Source organism: Cajanus cajan, chromosome 4 (genome assembly GCF_000230855.2).
Source record: "Cajanus cajan strain Asha chromosome 4, NIPB_CcT2T_4, whole genome shotgun sequence".
NCBI lineage: Eukaryota > Viridiplantae > Streptophyta > Magnoliopsida > Fabales > Fabaceae > Cajanus > Cajanus cajan.
Genome location: NC_138520.1, coordinates 73,583,715 through 73,604,553, shown reverse-complemented (window position 1 = coordinate 73,604,553; position 20,839 = coordinate 73,583,715). Strand labels below are relative to the sequence as shown.

General features: G+C 29.9%; 1 protein-coding gene and 1 pseudogene across 1 annotated transcript; both read left to right on the top strand.

The window, feature by feature from the left end:
* The first annotated feature begins 4,108 nt into the window (after positions 1 to 4,108).
* Positions 4,109 to 8,337, top strand: LOC109797852 (homeobox-leucine zipper protein HAT3). Its single transcript, XM_020358003.3, has 4 exons — positions 4,109 to 4,489; positions 5,007 to 5,305; positions 5,407 to 5,486; positions 7,545 to 8,337. Exons 1-4 carry the CDS (start codon positions 4,336 to 4,338, stop codon positions 7,870 to 7,872), a joined length of 861 nt encoding a protein of 286 aa, XP_020213592.1. The 5' UTR covers positions 4,109 to 4,335; the 3' UTR covers positions 7,873 to 8,337.
* Positions 8,338 to 10,277: 1,940 nt separating this feature from the next.
* On the top strand, positions 10,278 to 15,258 carry LOC109811069 (protein FAR1-RELATED SEQUENCE 11-like; annotated as a pseudogene).
* The last annotated feature ends 5,581 nt before the right edge of the window (positions 15,259 to 20,839 follow it).

Below are 20,839 nucleotides of genomic sequence, written 5' to 3'. Positions count from 1 at the left end.
AGTTTCGATTTTTTTTCTTCTACCAGTTATATTTAAAAGGCTAATGTCTTTTTCTTTTATTAGGAGGACGACACACTCACATTGATATAATATGTTAATATAATAATACATAGATGAAATCAGGAAAAAAAAATTGTGGTTACTTGTTACGAGGGTTTAAAATTTAACACATTATGATTTATAATTAAAATTATTGTTTTTTTTTATATAAATTAGTTTATATATGTATCTATATCATTAATAAAGACGATAGACTTTTTTAATGTATATATTTTGTTGATTATTTTTCCTTTAATTTTTAAAACATTCATTCTCTCCAATACTTTTTATTTAATTTTTATTATCGTTATTCCTTACTTTTCTATAAGTATTTTTCAAACTTCCCATACTCCCTACATAACTATTTAAGCCATTCAAATCCTCTAATTTTTAATTACATGCGTACTTAATTTTAGTTATTTTTTATCATTTATTTTATTTTTTTTATTTTTTATAAAACATATGAAAGTACAAAATATATTTTTTATCCTTGTCAAAATAAAAAAAAAACAATTTAAAACCTAACATATAAATAGAGATGAAAATATAATATAATAGTTCAACACTGATTTATGGCTTAGTCTACATTGAAATCAAGTTAGACTATACCTTTTTAGAAAATAGGTGAGACAAAGACTTTAGCCTATTTAATTAAACATGTCAAGCTTTAGGCTATTTTAAAAATTATATTACTTCTACACCCAACCTTTTACTTTCTGCACCCATCATATGTATTTCAAAATGAGATTTTTCAAAGTATATATAATGGGTACCTGAAATTAAAAAATTGAATGCAATAAGCAATATTTTTAAACAAATCTATTAAACTTAATAGACATACTTATTTAAATAAAAATAAATATATATTTATTATTATCATATTTAATTTGTTATAATGTATATCATATATTTATTTAACTTTTTAGTGATAAAAGGATTACGTAATATGAACAAGTTCTAACTTTTTTGAACCTTATTATTTTCATTATAATCTTTATTGATAGTAAAAATGTTACTTATATAAAAAGAGAAGCTTATAATTTTTTTGAAAAATAATTTTTTGTCCTAATTAATGATCTTATTACAAAACAAGTTTTAAATATGTTATCATTAGAATTTTATATTAAACCTATAAAATATTTATATCAGATTAAAAATATTATACTCAATTTTTATAAAACTTGGCATATCTATTTTCTCATCTTTCTCAATTTTAAATTATTATAAAATATCCATTTTCTCATCTTTCTCAAATTTAAATTATTATAAAATAAGATGTTAAATAAACTTACAAGTCAGATTCGACTTTTATGATGGTCACACAACCTAACCTTAAAAAAATGCATATAAAGGATAAATAGGTCATTGTCAGGCTCATGTCATATTTCTTCAACGAAGGTAAAACTAAGTTTAACGATAAGATGTGACATGTAAAAAAGGAAATCAAATTGTCAAAACTTTAAAGATAAAATTTGAACTCCTCACACTTAAAAAGTCTAACAAGATGTTTAATCATTAAACTAATAAATTTCTTTAACACATAAATATGTAAACAATGATATTTATATTTTAAATGAAAACTAAAACTGCAAATATATTTACAACTATTAAATTATATATATATATATATATATATATATATATATATATATATATATATATATATATATATTACTGCTTAACAAAATTGTACTATCATTATTCATAATATAATAGCAACGATGTTATTAGTATATAAACATATTATAATTTATTATTATTATTTAACCTTTATTCATTTATCAAATAAATTTATATGTCAGTTAGGATTAATAATATTATTGATAAATTTATATTAATAATATTATTAGTATATGTATAAATAACTTAATAATTTTTATAGATATAAATTAATAAATATTAATACATTTTATGAATTATAAATATATTAAGTATGATATAAATATATTTTTAGTAACTAAAATATGCCACTAACTAAAATATTAACAATATTATTAATATTAATTCATCAATAATATTATTAACACCAATTTCTTATGTTAGTCGTCGCAAAGGATTAGAGTTAGTATTACTTTTTTTCCTCTATAACTAAAACCATGACTAATGTTTTCAAACAATTAACTCGATCAATGCAAATCCTTTGCATGTTACATTATCAATCAATGAAATTAAATCGTTATCACCGACGCTATTTATGAAATATAATTTCTATTGACTTTAACCAAACAATTAAAACGGTGCTTTCCCTTAATAGTCATTGGTATAATTTTTAATGATGACAAATTCAACTCGAATAAGCGTTTGATTTGAAATTTTGACTTGAATTAGTACGTTAGTTAATAAGGTGGATTAGATTCATCCATAACAGAAAGCTTCAAGCTATCGAAAAACTGAAAGTTACTATGGGATAGTTACAATTTACAAACCGCATTGAATTGTTAACGATGTCAATTGATCACTACGGGTGGACATGTTTTCATTTTCAACAACATTGAAAAAGGAGTTAGATTAGGAATCATGCATTACTTTTATTGGTATTGGTATTGATATGAATTGTGAAACATTAATGGTTTGAATTTTGGACACAGAAGGTGGGGCGAATGAAAGAAAGTATAGTCATTAATTATTTTTTCGGGTATTAATGTTGATACCGAATGTGAAACATTTATTAGTTTCATTTTTGGATTTATAAGGTGAAATAAATTACGGAAGAAAAACTACTAAAAATAGACATATAAGGTGGAAAAATTATTAGATATTATAAAAGCAAAGGATGATATATAATAAATCAAAATTATGTTTACATTAGCTTATTTTATACTTAGCATGCTCCTTGAATAAAAGTTAGTTCGGGTATCTCCAATTAGAATAATTTGATATTCTTAATTAAAAGAACAAGTTTTATGCAATTTTACTATTTGAATTAACATGATAATTTTTTACAAGAATGGTTAACCGTTTACAAAATTATTATTACAAGAAGAAGTGTTATATACAATAATATATAAAAAAATGTCATTATAAATATAATATATGTGAATATAATAATCTATTTAATATTTATATATACATAATTTAAATATTAATTTTAAATGTGATTTAACAACATATTTGATATATCATTATAGTTTATATTTATATTTTTTAATAATATACTAATATATATTATATGTATAACATATATAAAATTTTCTTTTGATAATAAATAATGTAGTGAGATATAATTATAAGATTCATTTCAAGTTGTTATAAGAATTATTATAACATTGAAAACAAAAAGCTTATTAAAAATCTTAAATCTCAGCACATATAAAATCAAACTTAGTATTATGAAATTTACAACAAACTAACCAGTTGACTAAAACCATCCTGTTCATATACCAATGTTTTGTAATCTAACATTGAAGACTTTATTTATTTAAAAATAAAATATTTACTTGGAACTTTATAAAAGAAAAAGAAATACACTTGCAAGGCATAATAGAAGGGGAAAATAATTGTAGTGTTGTGTTGTGTCCCATCAAAATGAAGCAAAGTGAATGAAAGTCACGCGCCGCCTCTACTGGTGTGGTTCTACCCTTCCTTCCTGCTACTGTTATGTTATGTTATGCCTCGTGATTTGGGGCTACCATGCCATTCAAAATCCATGTCAAACGGGCCCCACACATCTTCCAAAAATATATTTCATATCTTAAATAAACAACACTTTCTTTCTTATTCAAAAAAATTATTTTTCATTTTTAACCATAATAATAATATAACGTGCATTCACTCAGCATCTCCATGATGAGGCGATGATGATGATGATTCCAGGCACATCACGTGGTGAAACAAACCCTTCCTCTTTCTGGTCAACATTCCTAGCGAAAAAGTAGCTGTTTTCATCAACAGAACTAGTTAAAGCTAATTAATCTTGGATTAATCAGTTACTCGTGCTATAATCCCCAACACTAATTAACCACCCACATTGGTTGAACCTAACCAGGGTTAAAACGTAACCTGACTTAGACTTGAAGAATCCAAAACATAGATAATACTATTAAAATGCCTAGGATTGCCATTTAAGTCATGATTGAGCCAATTTGTCACTCTGACCCAGGTCATAATTAACTCTGCATCCATTCACTATTTTTTGCTCTGTCTATATATATTATAGTTCCATCCATCACTGCAAAAAGCCTAAAGCCTGTTACACACACTGCCACCAAAGACCACCCTTTTTCTTCTATTTTGCCCTGCCCCTAAACAAGAGAAGCAGACACACACACACACATTGGTGGTTTCTTCTTCTAAAAAATGGGTGAGAAAGATGATGGCTTAGGGTTGAGTTTGGGTTTGAGTTTGGGAGTGAATCAACAACCTCCTCCTTTCAATCACATGCACAAACCTCAACAACTCCTTCCCATCAATCACAACAACATTTCCTTTGGTGATTTGTTTCACCTACCAGGTACGAGGTTTTTTTTTTTTTTTTTTTCAATCTTTTCTATGGATTGGTTTTTAGATTCTTCTCCTTAGCTTATTTCTTCACTCAATCTCCATTTTTTTTCCAAAATAATAAAAATGAACACTTTTTTCTCTAACTTTTGGAAGGTTGAACCTTTGTTGGTTTTTTAATAACTAACCCAATCAATAATAACCCAACTCAGATCCAGGTTCTAAAAAATGGTTACCATGATTTTTACAGTAGTGTCAAAAATTTTGGGGCGTGCTATATTGGATCATCTTTATTTGTAATTTCTTGCGATATCAAGTTATACCGAATTAAAAATTAAATAAATTTATCAAGGAGATTAAAATTTAAAAACAGTGTAATATCTACTAAATGTTAATGATTTCTCTATTTCTCTATACTCACCTAGTCACAGTTTTTTCATTTCTATTTTCCAAGAGTATCATTTTTTTTAATTACAAAACTGCCATTCCGTGAATGAACCACTGAACTCACGTGCAACTGCATGTAGCAGATCGGAGCTCCGACGTGGCGCGAGGAATCGACGTGAATTCTGCGGCGGAGTGCGACGAAGACAACGGTGTCTCGTCGCCGAACAGCGCGGTGTCGAGCGTGAGCGGCGGCAAGCGCGGCGAGAGGGAGGACGATAATGCCGCCGGCGTGGGCGGCGAGAGGACGTCGTGCTCGCGTGGGAGCGACGACGACGAAGGCGGAGGAAGCGGCGGCGACGGCGGGAGGAAGAAGCTGAGGCTGACGAAGGAACAGGCTATGGTTTTGGAAGAAACGTTCAAGGAGCATAACACGCTGAATCCGGTGAGTTAGTGGCATTTCTGTAAATTCCTTGCATGTTTAAGGGTATTTTTGGGTTTTCGTTCTGAATACAATTTTTTTTTTAATTTTTATTTAAATTTTAGAAAAGGAAGCAAGCGTTGGCAGAGAAGTTGAATCTGAAGCCTAGACAAGTAGAGGTTTGGTTTCAGAACAGAAGAGCAAGGTGAGGTTTTCAATAATCAATATTTTTTATTTTAAATTTAACAATTTGTTGACTTTATTTATATTTCCTTTTTCATTTTTGGGGGTTATAATGAGGGATGGCAACGGGGTAGGTTTGGTACGGGTTTTATGATACTCGTCCTCGTTCCCGCGAGTTCAACCCATCCCCGTTCTCATACCTGTTAGATATAGATTTTTATCTCATCCTTGTCCCTGTCGGGTATCGGGTATACCCGTACCCGTACCCGTCAATTTTTTATTTTTTATTTTTGTAAAAAATGATATTTTTAAATTAATTTTATTATTATTATAATTATAATTAGGTTATTTTTTTTATCTCATATTATAATAAATAATTACACATAAAAAAATATTAAATTTTTTAATATAATTAAATTGAAAGTAAGTATTAAATTAAAAATAAGAACGCGACGGGTACGGGTACGAGGCGGGTAAGTACATACACGTACCCGTACCCGATTTAATATATCAGATTTTACTCGTAGGTGTATCTGTACTCGATCAAACTAGATATTTCCCGTCAAAGTTGGGACAGATTCGGGTATTACCCACTTCACGAGTATATTTGCCATCTGGTTATAACGTTCATGGTGTTACCTAAGTTATATGTTGAACCCTAACTGAAGTGCACTAAACATAAAATATGAAAAGTAATGTGGTCAGAACGTTGGTATTTTCGATAAAAAAAAATTAAAAAAAAGTCGTATTAGTGAATGTTTTAAAGTTGCAATATTTTTTTTTTCAAAAAAATAAATTTGCAATATTTTCACAAACTTCAAGCGTTATGTTCTGAACGAGGGAATGAAATTACTAATATATTATTTTTTTAATCAGTAAAAGTATTATAATAACAGAGCAAAAATTGAACCTAAATTTTTATATATTTATTTGATTCGTTGCAACAATCTTAATACTTCTGAAAATTTATCTATATTCTTTAATAAATATTTTTTCAAACTCAAATATAAAAAAAAAACTTTTTTTTATGCATAAAAGTCTAAATTATAAGTAAATCTTAATTAGTTTTAACTTATTATATAATATTATTTGACATTTTTTTTATATAACTGAGTTTGTATTTTTCATGATTTTTTGATAAATCTCAATTCTTGATTATTGAGCTTGAATTTTTAATTCTTGATATCAAGTTTTAATAAAATATAATTTAGAAAATAATAAAATAGAATTAGTGAGATTTAAAATTATCAATTAATTTTCTTAACTAATGTTTTTATAAAACTTATATATGAGTTTCGAGAGAATATTTTATTAAAAAAGACAGTTTTTGTTGTTAGATTTTTTTTTGCAAGTATTATTTTTTATTGAAGGTACAAAGTATAGATAATGTGTATTCTTATTTATCTTTAAAGATTAAAAAGAGGATAATATAAATTCTTGACTGAGATGTATATGGGGAATGGTTTTGTTGTTCCTGGTCAATGTTAATTATTATTCTAACTGTTAAATGCAATCAAAGCTTTTTTAGTATAACATCAAAATTAATAATGGGTTTGACTATCCTTCCTTTGACCGTGATCAATGACACAATTATGTGACATAAATCTAAAGTTATCAATAGTTAATTAATTATGCGAAGAAAAACAACAATAAAAAAAAAATTAACGGGGAAGTCAAATATAAAAAAACATGGACACAATGGCCACCCAATTACATTACGACACAAAAATAATACAGTAGTGACGAATTTGGGGTTCTAACTTTGGGATTAGGATGGTGTAAAAAAAATTGGTATTAGGATTTAACATTTATTCAATTGTCATGAGACATGGTAAATAGTAACTTTTTTATCTTTAAGAATTATAATAACAATAATAAAATTTGAATAAAATTTTCTGTACATATTATCTCAATTTTATTACTAAATGAATGATTTTATAGTACATTAATTGTTGATGCATGTTTATGTTGTTAGGTACCCTATATATTAGTTGTCGTCAGTTCCATGCTGTATATTATATATTGTTTCATGGAATTGGGAATGAACTCCAATCTAATGATTTTGGTTCAATCAACACAGGACCAAGTTGAAACAAACCGAAGTGGATTGTGAATACTTAAAGAGATACTGTGAGAATTTAACTGAAGAGAATAGAAGGATGCACAAAGAGCTCCAAGAACTTAGGGCACTGAAATTATCTCCACAAATGTACATGCATATGAACCCTCCCACCACTCTTACAATGTGCCCTTCTTGTGAGCGTGCTCACTCCTCTGCATCCTCCTCCTCTCCTGCCACTGGCCACTCGGCAACTGCACCAAACAATCGTAAATTGTTTGGTGCAAATATTCGACGGACAGCACCGGTTAGCACATGGCCATTTGAAGGTTCAGTCTCTCGACCATAATTGATCGAGGGTAATGAGATGATTTTGGGGATGATGTCTAGACATTTTTAGTTACTAGACATGTATGCATGGAATGTGAAAAAAAAAATCAAATTAATTGCAATGGAACACTAATTTGTGGTTTGTCTAGAACTAGAACTCAAGGAAATATGAGATTTTGGTTAACTCTTTGCCTTTGACTTTTGAGTGATGGATTGTTCTTTTGTGTATGGTGTGGTATACGTTGTAGTCAAGTTCAGGATTTGTGTAGGGTAGATATGTTACGAGTGGGGTATGGTTTCATATGCCGAATAGTACTACAAGCATTTATTAGTTTAGACTTTAAAAAGAAGAGAAAGAGAATCCGAATCTGTGTTGTTCTCATCAAATTGGGATACCACTAATTCCTAGGGAAAAGGCTGGTGGTGGGAAGAGGGTTTAACGTGAAGGAATGAATGTGATTTCTCAGTTTGAGATTTTTGTCTATATCCCTTTGCGTACATTGCATTTAGCACTACAAGTGTAAATAAATACACAAAAAAATAACCATCTTTCCTTCATACTCCTTGAAGGAATATAACTATTTTGCGTATTAGAAAATGTCTGAATTTTCCTTTCTAATTGAGGGGTTTTCTTGAATGAGTCATGAGTCTCTCAATGACAAATTGTTTGGTCCATTTTTGCAAATGTACTAATTGGGATTTGATGTTATTTTTTCATTGATATCTCTTTTTTAAGTTATTCTAAAAGTAATTTTTAATAGTTATTTCATTCAATATTTTTTTTGTATAATAAATTTTAATAATTTGAGTATTTTAATATCATCTCAACGATTGTATTGTATGCATTAAAATTTATATAAACCGGACATTTGGTTTTACGGTCAATATTTATTTATATTTTGAAAACATATATTATACAGATTAAAATTATTTAATGGATTATTAAAATTATATAAAAAAAACTATTAAAATTATTTTTAAATTATATAAAAATTGATTTCTTTAACGAAAGTTTTTAATATTGAAATTCAATTAAGAATTATATATTGAATGAAAAAAAATTACTAAAAATTATTTTTGAAGTCATTTAATCTAAATGTATATATGTATAGGCACTAACCCAAGTGCCCTCTGATTTTCTTTTCCTTTGTTTATCTCCCATTACAAAAAAAAATAAAAAATACAAACACTTTGTTGTTGCATTGCTTGATGTTTGTTTCAAAATTAGTTTTTTTTTTTTTTTTTTTAATTTGTGGGGGTTTCTTGCACAATCTTAGACAGTAAATAATTTTATCCAATTCCAATTTCTCAACTGACGTACTCTCCCAACTGTTAGGAAAACTTATAAGAAATTGTTCATCCAATAATTTTTTAAAAACTTAAAGAGAAATTGAATTAACCTCCATAAAAAAGTTATAAGTTGGTTCAACAAGCGCGCGTTGGCTTCAAAAATAGTTTAGTTATTGCGAGGACACAAAGAAGGATGTGACTACGCACTAAACACAAATATCAACCAACGGTTATATCACGTGATTTCGAAGTTTTAAAAGGAAGCATTAAAAAAGTAGAGTAAAAATAAAATGTGCCAAGAGTGCATTCTTTGAATCATTGGTTGCATCACATGTTCGGTTTGCTAACAGTGTAGGTCAAGAGTTTACTGTAGTTATCTCCATGATATAGGAGAATGTTGTTGTTGCTGTAGGAAGCCAACAAAAACAAACTAATGTGGTTAAGAAAGGAAAATCATGCATGGACCACCCCATGTTATTCTATATCTATGGTTACTTTGGTCTCATAGAAAAGGCAAAAAAAAAAAAAAAAAGGATTTGTGGGTAGAAAGAAAATGATATTTTTTTGATTGTTTGGAAGCTTAAAAAAAAGGAAAGAAATAAATTATTAGGTCTCATAGAAAACTTCTTTCTCTAGAATTAGGGGAGGGAAGAGAGAATAAAAAATTTGTATAAGGACAAAAGTACTTTCACTTATCAATCAAGGTTACATGAAGGTTCTATCTCCTTCCTGAAATGATGTTGAATGATAACCAATTCAATAAATAAAGGTTATTTTAAATACAACTTAAAAATTTATGTTGAAAATAATATTGCATATTAATTAATTATATTATAATATTAAAGAATAGATCATTTTTTTTCATCTACGTGTTAAATACATTATATATAGTCTATTGTGATACTATATTAATTATTTAGAATTAACTATATTTTATAATTAGTTTGATTAAATTTTATAGCAATGAAAATTTTATAAATAATTTTAACATAAAATACAAATGAATGATTTCAAAATCTTTGATTTTTAACCTCTTTTATATCCCATATATATTAGTCAGTGGTCAAATAAGTATAATAAATCGACAACTCAATCATACATATTCAACTTCAATACATTTTTATCTATTATTGAGAAGAAAAGAATGGACATTTATCCATTAAATTCCAAAACTCATAACCATATGCTCATTGTAACTTGACTCGTAATGTAAAAGATGAATTTCTCACAAAGAAAGACTTTCAAACAATGGTCTCAATTAACAGTTACAAGAGATTGATGAGATTACTTTCACCAAATTTGAGTTACTGTTTAATTTTACTCCTATATCAACACCATTAAAACAAAATGTGATATTCATGTCCCGTCCGCAAATAACACAATAACCATCATTTTATCTCTTAAAACTTTTGAAATAAAGGGATATTTGTCAAATTAATACTACAACAAAAACAGATATAATACTTGTCATTAATACGCCATCAAAGATAATTAAAATGATATCTAATAGTTTAATACATTAAATTAATATATTAATATTTGAAAATTAATGCAAAGAAAATATTTGTTGTGAAGTAGATAGTGAACAACAACAATATAAAAACATTTTTTTATGGAAATATATGAAACTTATAAATTAAAATAATCAACATTTGATGTCTAAATTTTTCTTGAATATAATATCTCTCCTTTATAAGATAATGACTTAGATTAATGTACTCAATTGAATAAGGAGTGGTAAAGTTGGAGTGTAAGTTGTCAATTGTAATCCTTTTAATTCTTTCAAGATGATATTTTTTATTTAAAGTCATTTTATACAAATGTGTTTTAATTGAAATTACATACGACATCAAGGAAAGTCAATTAGAATGAATATTTTAATTCAAACATTTCTCTTTCAATGAATTTAAGTACCTTTTCTTAATCATATTTTTTTAATAGTAAAGAAACTTTTAATTCCATGAAAACAACTATTAAAATCTATTATCATTTTACTCATTCAAGCATATAAGTATAATTGTGGCAATTAGTATAAAAGAAAACCTTCTCAAAAATGAATTCAACTTCTTTGAGCATAAACCATCTCAAATTTAAAGTCTTCTCCTAATCTTGGCTAATATAGTAGACGTCAAACAAATATGTTGATGCAATCAATATTTTTCCTTTTTGATTTCACATGACAATTCTAAAGTTTGTCCCCATGTCCTTTTTTTGATAGTTGCATGCCTACATTGATATTTTTCTTTATTACGAAAAAAAAACTGAAGGGAGAACAACACTACACAAAAACAAGACAACTTGACCTGCAAAACATGTCTAAATATTGAGTTTTGTTCTCAATTAAGTGTAAGTGTAATGTATGTAATTTTGCAACCTTTTTGATAGCTGAAGTTGAATGATTTTTACACTTGTGGTTGTGGGACATTAATTTCATACATTAATTTTACAATAATTGAACTAAAATAACATATATATATATATATGGGGTTTGCTAACATCCTCCCACACTTTTTTTAATGGGAGTATTTTAGCATTCTACACCTTTTCTTTTTGACAAAAAAACCATTTCTCCTTTTTAAAAACAGCTTACACTAACAGGGAAAAACTGTAATTTTTCATGCTGCATCGATTCTCGTTAATTTGAAACTCATGAATAATTAATGAGGTTACACTTGTCTCTTGCGAATCATTCACGAGGTTTAGGGCATCTTCACTGCCTGCATCTGAAGTCTTTCCATTGTGAGTATTTGCACATTGGTTGCTATTATCCTCACAGGACACATATTTTGCCCCATTTTGTTGTCTGTTGAAATTCTTATCTTGTCATTCTCATTAAAAATAATTGAAGACACTCAATCCTCCAGCATTATGCGACATCATTCCTACTGTTATCCCAAACTTGTACGTTATTCAATCATCCCTTGTCATTTATTTATTTGTTTGTTACATTCTTCACCTTTTCTCTTTGAAATTTAATGGCTTTGCACCTGTTACTTCTATTTTATGTTTTTGTATTTGAGTAGTATTTCTTTCTTTTCCTTTGTATTTTAGAATTTTATACACTTTGCTGTTGTCTATTTGTGTTAGATTGCTATGTTTTTTTTTAACAAATTGCATAAATTATGAACGTTGATTCCACTTATGAATGACTATTTAGTTGCTTTATTTTCTATTTAAATATGAAAAAAATCAGATTTAAGCTAAGATCACAATGGCATTTGAAGTAAGAGATGGTGTTGGTGATTGGCCTTTAGAGATTTTTAAAGACTGTGCTTCTACAAGTGAAATTGATGGAAATACAGTTTCTTTTACATTTCAAGAGTCTCAAGAAGAACCACTGCTTGAAGCCAATAATATTTATGATGAAGTTCCTTATGAAGGGCAAATGTTTAATAGCTATGATGAAGCTTATGAATTTTATTATGCATTTGCACGAAAAAATGGCTTTTCGATTAGACGTGAACATACTTACAAATCTAGTAAGAATCAAACTGAGGAGAATCCATTGGGTATTTATAAAAGGGAATTTGTTTGTCATCGTGCTGGTTCTGTTAAACAGCGCAAATTTATTGAAGATGAAAGTCAAAGAAAACAGAAAAGTTCAAGATGTAATTGTGGGGCAAAAATGTTGATTAACAAAAAGACAATTGACTTTGAGGAAAAATGGGTGGTTAAATATTTTTATAATTACCACAACCATGATTTATTAGATGATAAAGAGGTTCAGTTTCTTCTTGCATATCGAAACATCCCAATTATTGATAAAAATTGTATACTGCTATTGTCAAAAGCTGGTTGCTCTGTAAGCCTCATAATAAGAGTGCTGGAGTTAGAGAAAGGAATTGATCCAGGAAATCTGCCATTTTTAGAGAAGGATATTAGGAATTTTATTCAATCTGAAAGTGGTATTGATAAAGAAAATGATGCTTCAAATCTTCTCAAATTATGCAAAAGTTTGAAAGATAGAGATAATGCCTTCCAATATGATTTCACAATAGATGAAAATAACAAATTGGAGCATATTATTTGGGCATTTGGTGATTCAATTCGAGCATATGAAGCTTTCTGAGATGTGGTTGTTTTTGATACAACATATCGAATAAATCGTTATGATATGCCTCTTGGATTATGGGTTGGGGTTGATAATCATGGGAATTCAATTTTTTTTTGGTTGTGTTCCATTGAGAAATGAGAAGTTTTCTTCCTTCACATGGGCTCTAAAGGTAAATTTCAATTTCGTAGTTGTCAATTTTTACTTAATTTCTAACTTTGAGATTTTAGGCCATTATTTTAATTTTCTTTTCTTTTTTCAGTTTTTTAAATTTTGTCAAAGGAAAATGTCCACAAACAATTCTTACTAACCAAGATCTTGCACTCAAGGAAGCTATCTCAATAGAGTTCCAGAACACAAAACATGCATTTTGCATATGGCACATTGTGGCAAAGTTATCAAGTTGGTTTTCTTTTCCATTGGGTTCAAGATACAATGAATTCAAATATGAGTTTTATAGGTTGTACAATTTAGAATGTGCAAATGATTTTGAGCAAGAATGGAACTTGATGGTTTCACAATTTGGTCTAAGTATGGATAGGCATATTGACTTGCTTTATTCCCATCGTCAATTTTGGGCCCTAGCTTATTTGAGAGACTTCTTTTTTGCTGGGATGACAACAACCGGGCGTTCAGAATCTATGAATTCATATATAAAAAAGATTTTTGAATGTCAAAACAAGTTTGATTGATTTTGTAAATCAAGTAAGAACTTACATGGGTTCCTTGATGTAAGTATATTATTTTGTAATCAATTAGCTTTTTAGTTTCTTATGGTTAATGTACTTTTATGTAGGTTGGTGTTGCTGTCAACATTAGAAATCAAGCTGGAGAGGAGGCAAGAATGCGTCAAAAGTACTATAATCCTCAAATTATAACAGGTTTTCCTCTTGAGGAACATGCTGCATCTATACTCACACCATATGCCTTTGAATTGCTCCAACATGAGATCCAATTATCTACAAAATATGCTGCAATTGATATTGGCAATGACTCATGCATAGTGCGACATCATACCAAAGTTGATGGAGGTCGTTCTGTCAGTTGGATAGATGAAGAAGAATCAATTCATTGCTCTTGTAAAGAATTTGAATTTTCTAGAATATTGTGTAGACATGCTATTCGTGTGCTATTGATGAAAAATTATTTTCACCTCCCAGCAAGATATCTTCCTTTCCGATGGAGGCGGGAGAGTTCATTAATTATAAAGTCTAGTCACATAATCAGTTGCAATGATAACTCGTCTATTGTCTTACGGTCTCTAGTCCGATTTTTGGAAGTTGAATCTCTGAAGACAAAAGATCGAGTTAAAGTTGCTACTAAAGAGTTAGGGAAAGTCATTCAAATCATAAAAGTCATGCCTGAGATTCAAGAGAAATCAATTGAGTTGGAACATGATGTACCAAATAACAGTGGCTGTGAGCTTGAAGTTGAAAATCCCATCATTTCTAAGACAAAAGGTAGACCAAAAGGATCACGGCCAAAAGGAGGAGTTGAAGCTGCAAAAAAGTCTCGTCGTTGTCATTTTCCTAATTGTGGTGGAACCAATCATGACTCGCAAAATTGTCCAAACAAAAAGAATAGCATTGATATATTGCCTTCTCAATCTCCTAATAAGTATGTGTTAGCTATTATATATTTTTTAATTGATGTCTACACTTTTTGAGTTAAGAAATGCTAACTAAGAGGTTTTTATTTGTTTTTTCTTATGCTTTAATAGGATAACAAAGGGTTGGAGAAAGTAATCTTAAAAGAGAATGAGGATTGGTCAATGATTTAGTTGCAAGAAAGAAGACTTTTCATTTTATATATTGTGTTATTTTTCATTTTTAAATATGTACTCAATGACTAAGATACAGAGTCTAATTTTTCTTATGTATCAATTATGGTTAAGAAGTCACTGTTGGTTTTGATTTGTCGAACTTATTTTTAGCTTTCGAGTTATTGTGCTATTATGAAATGAATGATGTATAGCAAATTTGGATTTAAACTGGACTTTGTACCAACCCTCATAAATTTCATTTCAAGGCAAGTCATCGATAGTGATTTCAGAGTTTATCAGAGGATTGTAAATTTCTTTCGCATTTATTTTATTATTGGACATCAACCAAGATTGACTTTGTACCTATTTTTTGGTGTCTAACTAATAAGATCAATAAATTGTTTTAAAAACAAAATAACAAGTTATAAGCAAATGTATGACATCATTATGTTTTAAATTCTGTAAAAATCATTAGCTTCATCCATTCTTTATTGTTATTGTTAATATTATTTGATAAAAGAGTAATTTTTATCATCAGGGAATCAGGATTACAGGAAGAAAAAAAGAGAAAATATCCTCCTTAAACCAACCCATAAAAAGGATAACATCCATACTCATTAATATGGATTCTTTAATTATAACATGTGGGTCTGTTAATGATTTTCTGAAAGACGTTTGTCAAGAAATGTTTATGCAAAAATTATTAGGTATTATAAAACCATCAATTATCCATAAATCCAACCAATATAAGCATTTAAATTTTTAAATTTTTAAATTTATAAGAAAAAATTAATAATAATTGATTACATATCATGTAGAAAATAAAATAATTATAGATCATATGATCCAGAATAATTTCTCATATTTAATACACTACTAAATACTTTGACTTCTTATAACTTAAAATTGAAGAACTAAATAATTTTTATGCTTTTAATATAAAAATTCCTTCTCCTTGCTCATGCACATAAAATATACTGTAATGTTATTTTGTATTATTTTTATCACCTCTTAGCACTAATCAATTCCTCGTGTTGTTATAGGTTGTGGCTTCCATTATGACGGGCAGGCAATGAAGATGCCCTAAACCTCGTGAATGATTCGCAAGAGACAAGTGTAACCTCATTAATTATTCATGAGTTTTAATTTAACGAGAATCGATGCAGCATGAAAAATTATAATTTTACCCTGTTAGTGTAAGCTGTTTTTAAAAAGGAGAAATGGTTTTTTTTGTCAAAAAGAAAAGGTGTAGAATGCTAAAATACTTCCATTAAAAAAAGTGTGGGAGGACGTTAGCAAACCCCTATATATATATATATATATATATATATATATATATATATATATATATATATATATATATATATATATATATATATATATATATATATAATCCTCCAATATGATAGTTGACTTGATTTAGAAGGAAATATTGTCACTTAACATGTTAGTATAATATTTGTACCTAATTAAACATTTTATTATTATCCAAAACTGAAGATTACATGCACAAACATAGTGTTCCTCTCTTATTTCATATATGTATATTCCACTTAAACTTTAATTGATTCCAATCATTTAAATTGTCTTTAAAATCTAAAAAGAATGCGAAACTTTAGAATGTAATATATAACTAAGACTTTAGAACAGAAATCATTTAAATCTTATCTTTCATAAATATATACCAATTCGACTCATGTTAACCTATGATATGAGGTTGAAGTAAAGAAAGACATAAAAAAATATAAAAAAAATAAAATAATATAATTTTATAAATTAGAAAAAGAAAACTAAATTTTAATTAATTTAATTGAAGCACCAAGTTTGGTTTATACTTATAAATATAAAATTTATTTTTGAGATTAAATTTATACATATATTCTTATTATCTATTCAACAACAACAAGCAAAAAATCTTATTATCTTAAATTTAAACAGGAACTCCGTGCTAATATTTATTTTAGCTACTTCATGTTATAACAAACTGAAAAAAGTTCCAATTTTGTTACGTAAATCTAAATTCTACCTCTTAATATGTATCAAACTAATATATATATATATCAGGTTGTGTAAATAATATATAAGTTATTATATGTATTAAGAAAAAAAAATGCGTATCCTTCAAAATCTATAAATCGAAAAATCTTCCGACCCTTTGAAAATACAATATTTATCTACTAATTTAATATAAAAACAATAATTTAATTTAACATTATCAATTTTTAAAAACCTCGAAGGATGATTTGACTTCTGCAATTCGAAATAATATTAAAAAAGAACTGATATAAACAAAGGCAATAAATCTTGACTGCGCCAAGGTAATCCCCATGATTGACAACTTACTTTCATCAACCCCCTTTGTTCAAACATTTACATATTTCTGAGATCCGTGAGTTCCAAGGCCTAATGTTGTGGCAGTGTTCCCTTTTTCTGAATTCATGGATGTGTCCGTTACCATTTTGGTTGCCACAGTGGCTTCCTGTCATGTCTACATGTGTATTCCCATCAATCAATTGATTACCTCAAAATCAGTGTTGTTAGATGCAACTGTTCATTATTGGAGCTATGTCTGCAGTGGATTTGATAACTTTCAATGTGGTGTTGTCGTTTTTCAGTATAGCCTCCTATGAGTTGCTATCAAAATTGAGCTCACATAATTAATAAGGAATAGATATTTATCATGCTTATTTATGAGAGTATGTGAATGAATAATAGAGCATACCAATAGTTTGTGGCTATTGGCTAATGGAACTGGATTCCTTGCTGTTCATTTTGGACTGAACTATTACTTCATGTGACACAGTAATCTACTAGTGCTAGCTAATCCTTAACAATTTCCTTGTGCCTTACTATATAAAAGAAACATTTTATAGGGTTAAGATCTCTGCAGTTGGAAGATCCTTAGAGTGAAGATCTCCCTCCTCACACATTGCATCTGGAAGCAGCAATGCAGCATATTATTGTTTTGACAGCTAGCGATTTAAATTAATGGATCATCGTTTGCCTTATTTCTCTTCAGGGTGTCTCCTCAAATTGGATCAGCAAAGTTCCTGGGCCACATCTTGGCCCATTGGAGGGATAAATCATCTACTGTAGAAAGATTATGAACATAGTCATCATCAAGCTTGAAATTGTTACTTGCAATAACCTCTATAGCATGAAAGCATGAGATTCCAGTGAAATCCCACTTCCAGCATGAGCAAACTAACAAGAAAATGGTCTCCATCGATCATGTTCTCTCTTCAACTACTTGTTCTCTAAAAGCTGCTCAACATCCTGCCAATGTCACACAATTTAATAGAAGTGGTCTAAAGAATTTGACTCTTAATTTTAGTTTTAATAAAAAAAATCAAAATTTAATATTTAGCACATTCATAATTTGTTAAGCATGTATGCATATAGTATGGCCTGTTATTTATTTATTGCTGTTTAAAATAAGGTCAAACTGAGGCAATCTGTGTACACATTCAATCGTAATGTATTTATTTGGGTTGGGCCAGGGAGGCCCAACCAATAACATCCGAAAAAATGGGCAAAACCGTCATTCAAACCAAACAGTCGCGATTGACAGTGACACTTTTTGAATTCTGCTCCACTTTGTTGGCAACAATTACTACAATTACCTTAATCTTTTATCGCCATTGTTTGTCCCAGATGCACTTTTCCTTGTCTTCAAAGTCTTCCTTTCTTCATTCTCATCTCACACAACACAAGAAAACAAACACATTCACACCACTGAGCAGAGAAGAGACTCACCCCACACACTCATCAATGGCGGATTCCAGCCCCTACACCAAACCCCATTTCCCTGCTCCACGGATCCAGCCAAAAACCACCAACCAAGGTAAGTCTTGCACAGGTTTTCTCCTCAAAGCTTTAATCTTGGCACTGTTTCTCGTTGTTCTACCACTGTTTCCCTCACAAGCCCCTGACTTTGTGAGCCAAACCATACTCAACAAGTTTTGGGAGCTTCTCCACCTTCTTTTCATTGGCATTGCTGTCACCTATGGCTTGTTTAGTAGAAGAAATTCAGAACTTGACACACACGTAGAAATAGAAACTCACCCTAGTGGTGTTGATGATGCTAATGCACCTAGTTATGTGTCCAAAGTGTTTCCTGCTTCCACTATTTTTGATGATGGGTGTGAGAATGTAAATCCATGTGGGGTTGATGAGAAGAGGATGATGATGATGCACTGTTGGAATCCTCAGTACTTTGATGGGGGGCTAGGGGGTGAGTCCTTCAATGGGGGTAGTGCTGTTGGTGTTTTTGATGAACAGTACAAAACCCATTTTCCAATTTCTGAAGATAGTTTTGGTTATTCTGTTGGATGGGATGGGAATGGAACCAATGTGGTTCAAGCTTGGAATGCTGAGTACTATCATAGTGAGCCAGTGGTGGTTGTGGCTCAACCAAACTACAATAGTGGTGAATGTGGTGAGGCTGTTGATTATAAACCTCTAGGACTGCCAATTCGTAGTTTGAGATCGGTTGCTAGAGATGTAGATAGTTCTAAATTTGCCAACGAAAGTGATTCCAGTTCAGGTTCAAAGGGTTCTTCTAGGAGCTTGGGTGAAAGTAGAGATAGGGAATTTGGTGATACGGGTCCTTCCAATTTGGAGAAAAAATTAAATGATGCTGGTGGTGGTGGATCGCCTTCCCCCATTCCATGGCGTTCAAGAAATAGAAGGAGTGAAAGGGAGAAAGTGCATGGCAATGTTAGCCGTCCTTCACAATATAGGCCTCTTTCAGTTGGTGAAACTAAATTTGAAGCACTTGGTTCAGGGTCATTGCAGTCAACAACACCTTTCTCTTCCCATATCAATATGTATTCTTCGTTGGATTCAATTTCATCAGATAATATGAACTTCCAAGAGGAAGAAATGAGGCAGCAGGAAGCTTCCTATGTGCCTTCCTCAGAAAAGATGAGTTTTCAAGAGGAAGATGTAGCGCAAATGAAGACATCCTTTGTGCCTGTTTCGGAAATTATGAATTTCCAAGAGGAAGATATGGGATCAAGGAACACTTCCTATGCGCCCGCCTCTGAAAATACAAGTTTTCAAGAGATAGATTTGGGAAAGAAGAAGATTTTTAAGGGGTCTTCATCGAGAAATAGAAGGATGGCAACTAAAGGAAAGTATGGTGCTGCTTCTTTTCCTTCACATTTCAGGCCAATGTCAATTGATGAAACTCAATTTGACTCACTTGCTTCAAAATCTTTCCAGTCTGTAAAATCCTTCTCTTCCCACACAAGAATGTATTCTTCATTGGATTCAATTTCATCAGATATGGACTTCCAAGAGGAAGATATGGGACAAAAGAAGACTTCCCATATGCATACTTCAGAAAATATGAATTTTCAGGAAGAAGACATGGGACACAAGAAGACTTCCTTTGTACCTGTTTCAGAAATTATGAATTTCCAAGAGATAGACATGGGACACAAGAAGACTTCTTTCGTGCCTGTTTCAGAAATTATGAATTTCCAAGAGGAAGATATGGAACAAAACAAGACTTCCTATGTGCCTGCTTCAGAAAATATGAATTTCCAAGAGATGGATTTAGGAAAGAAGATTTCCCAGGCGTCGTCTTCTAGAAATGGAATGATGGATTCTAAAGGAAAATCTGCTGCAGATTTGCATCCCTCGCATTTCAGGCCAATATCAGTTGATGAAACTCAACAAGAATCACTCAGCTCACGGTCTTTCCAGTCTATGGGATCGTTCTCATCTCAGTCAAGTTTATGTTCTTCCCCGGATTCTGCTTCACCGGAGAATATGAACTTGCTGAAGGAAGATATAGGGGAAAAGAAGAGCTCACATGGATCTTCTTCTACTTCACCATCACCTTTGGGCAGGAGAAATGAGGAAGCTTCATTGCAA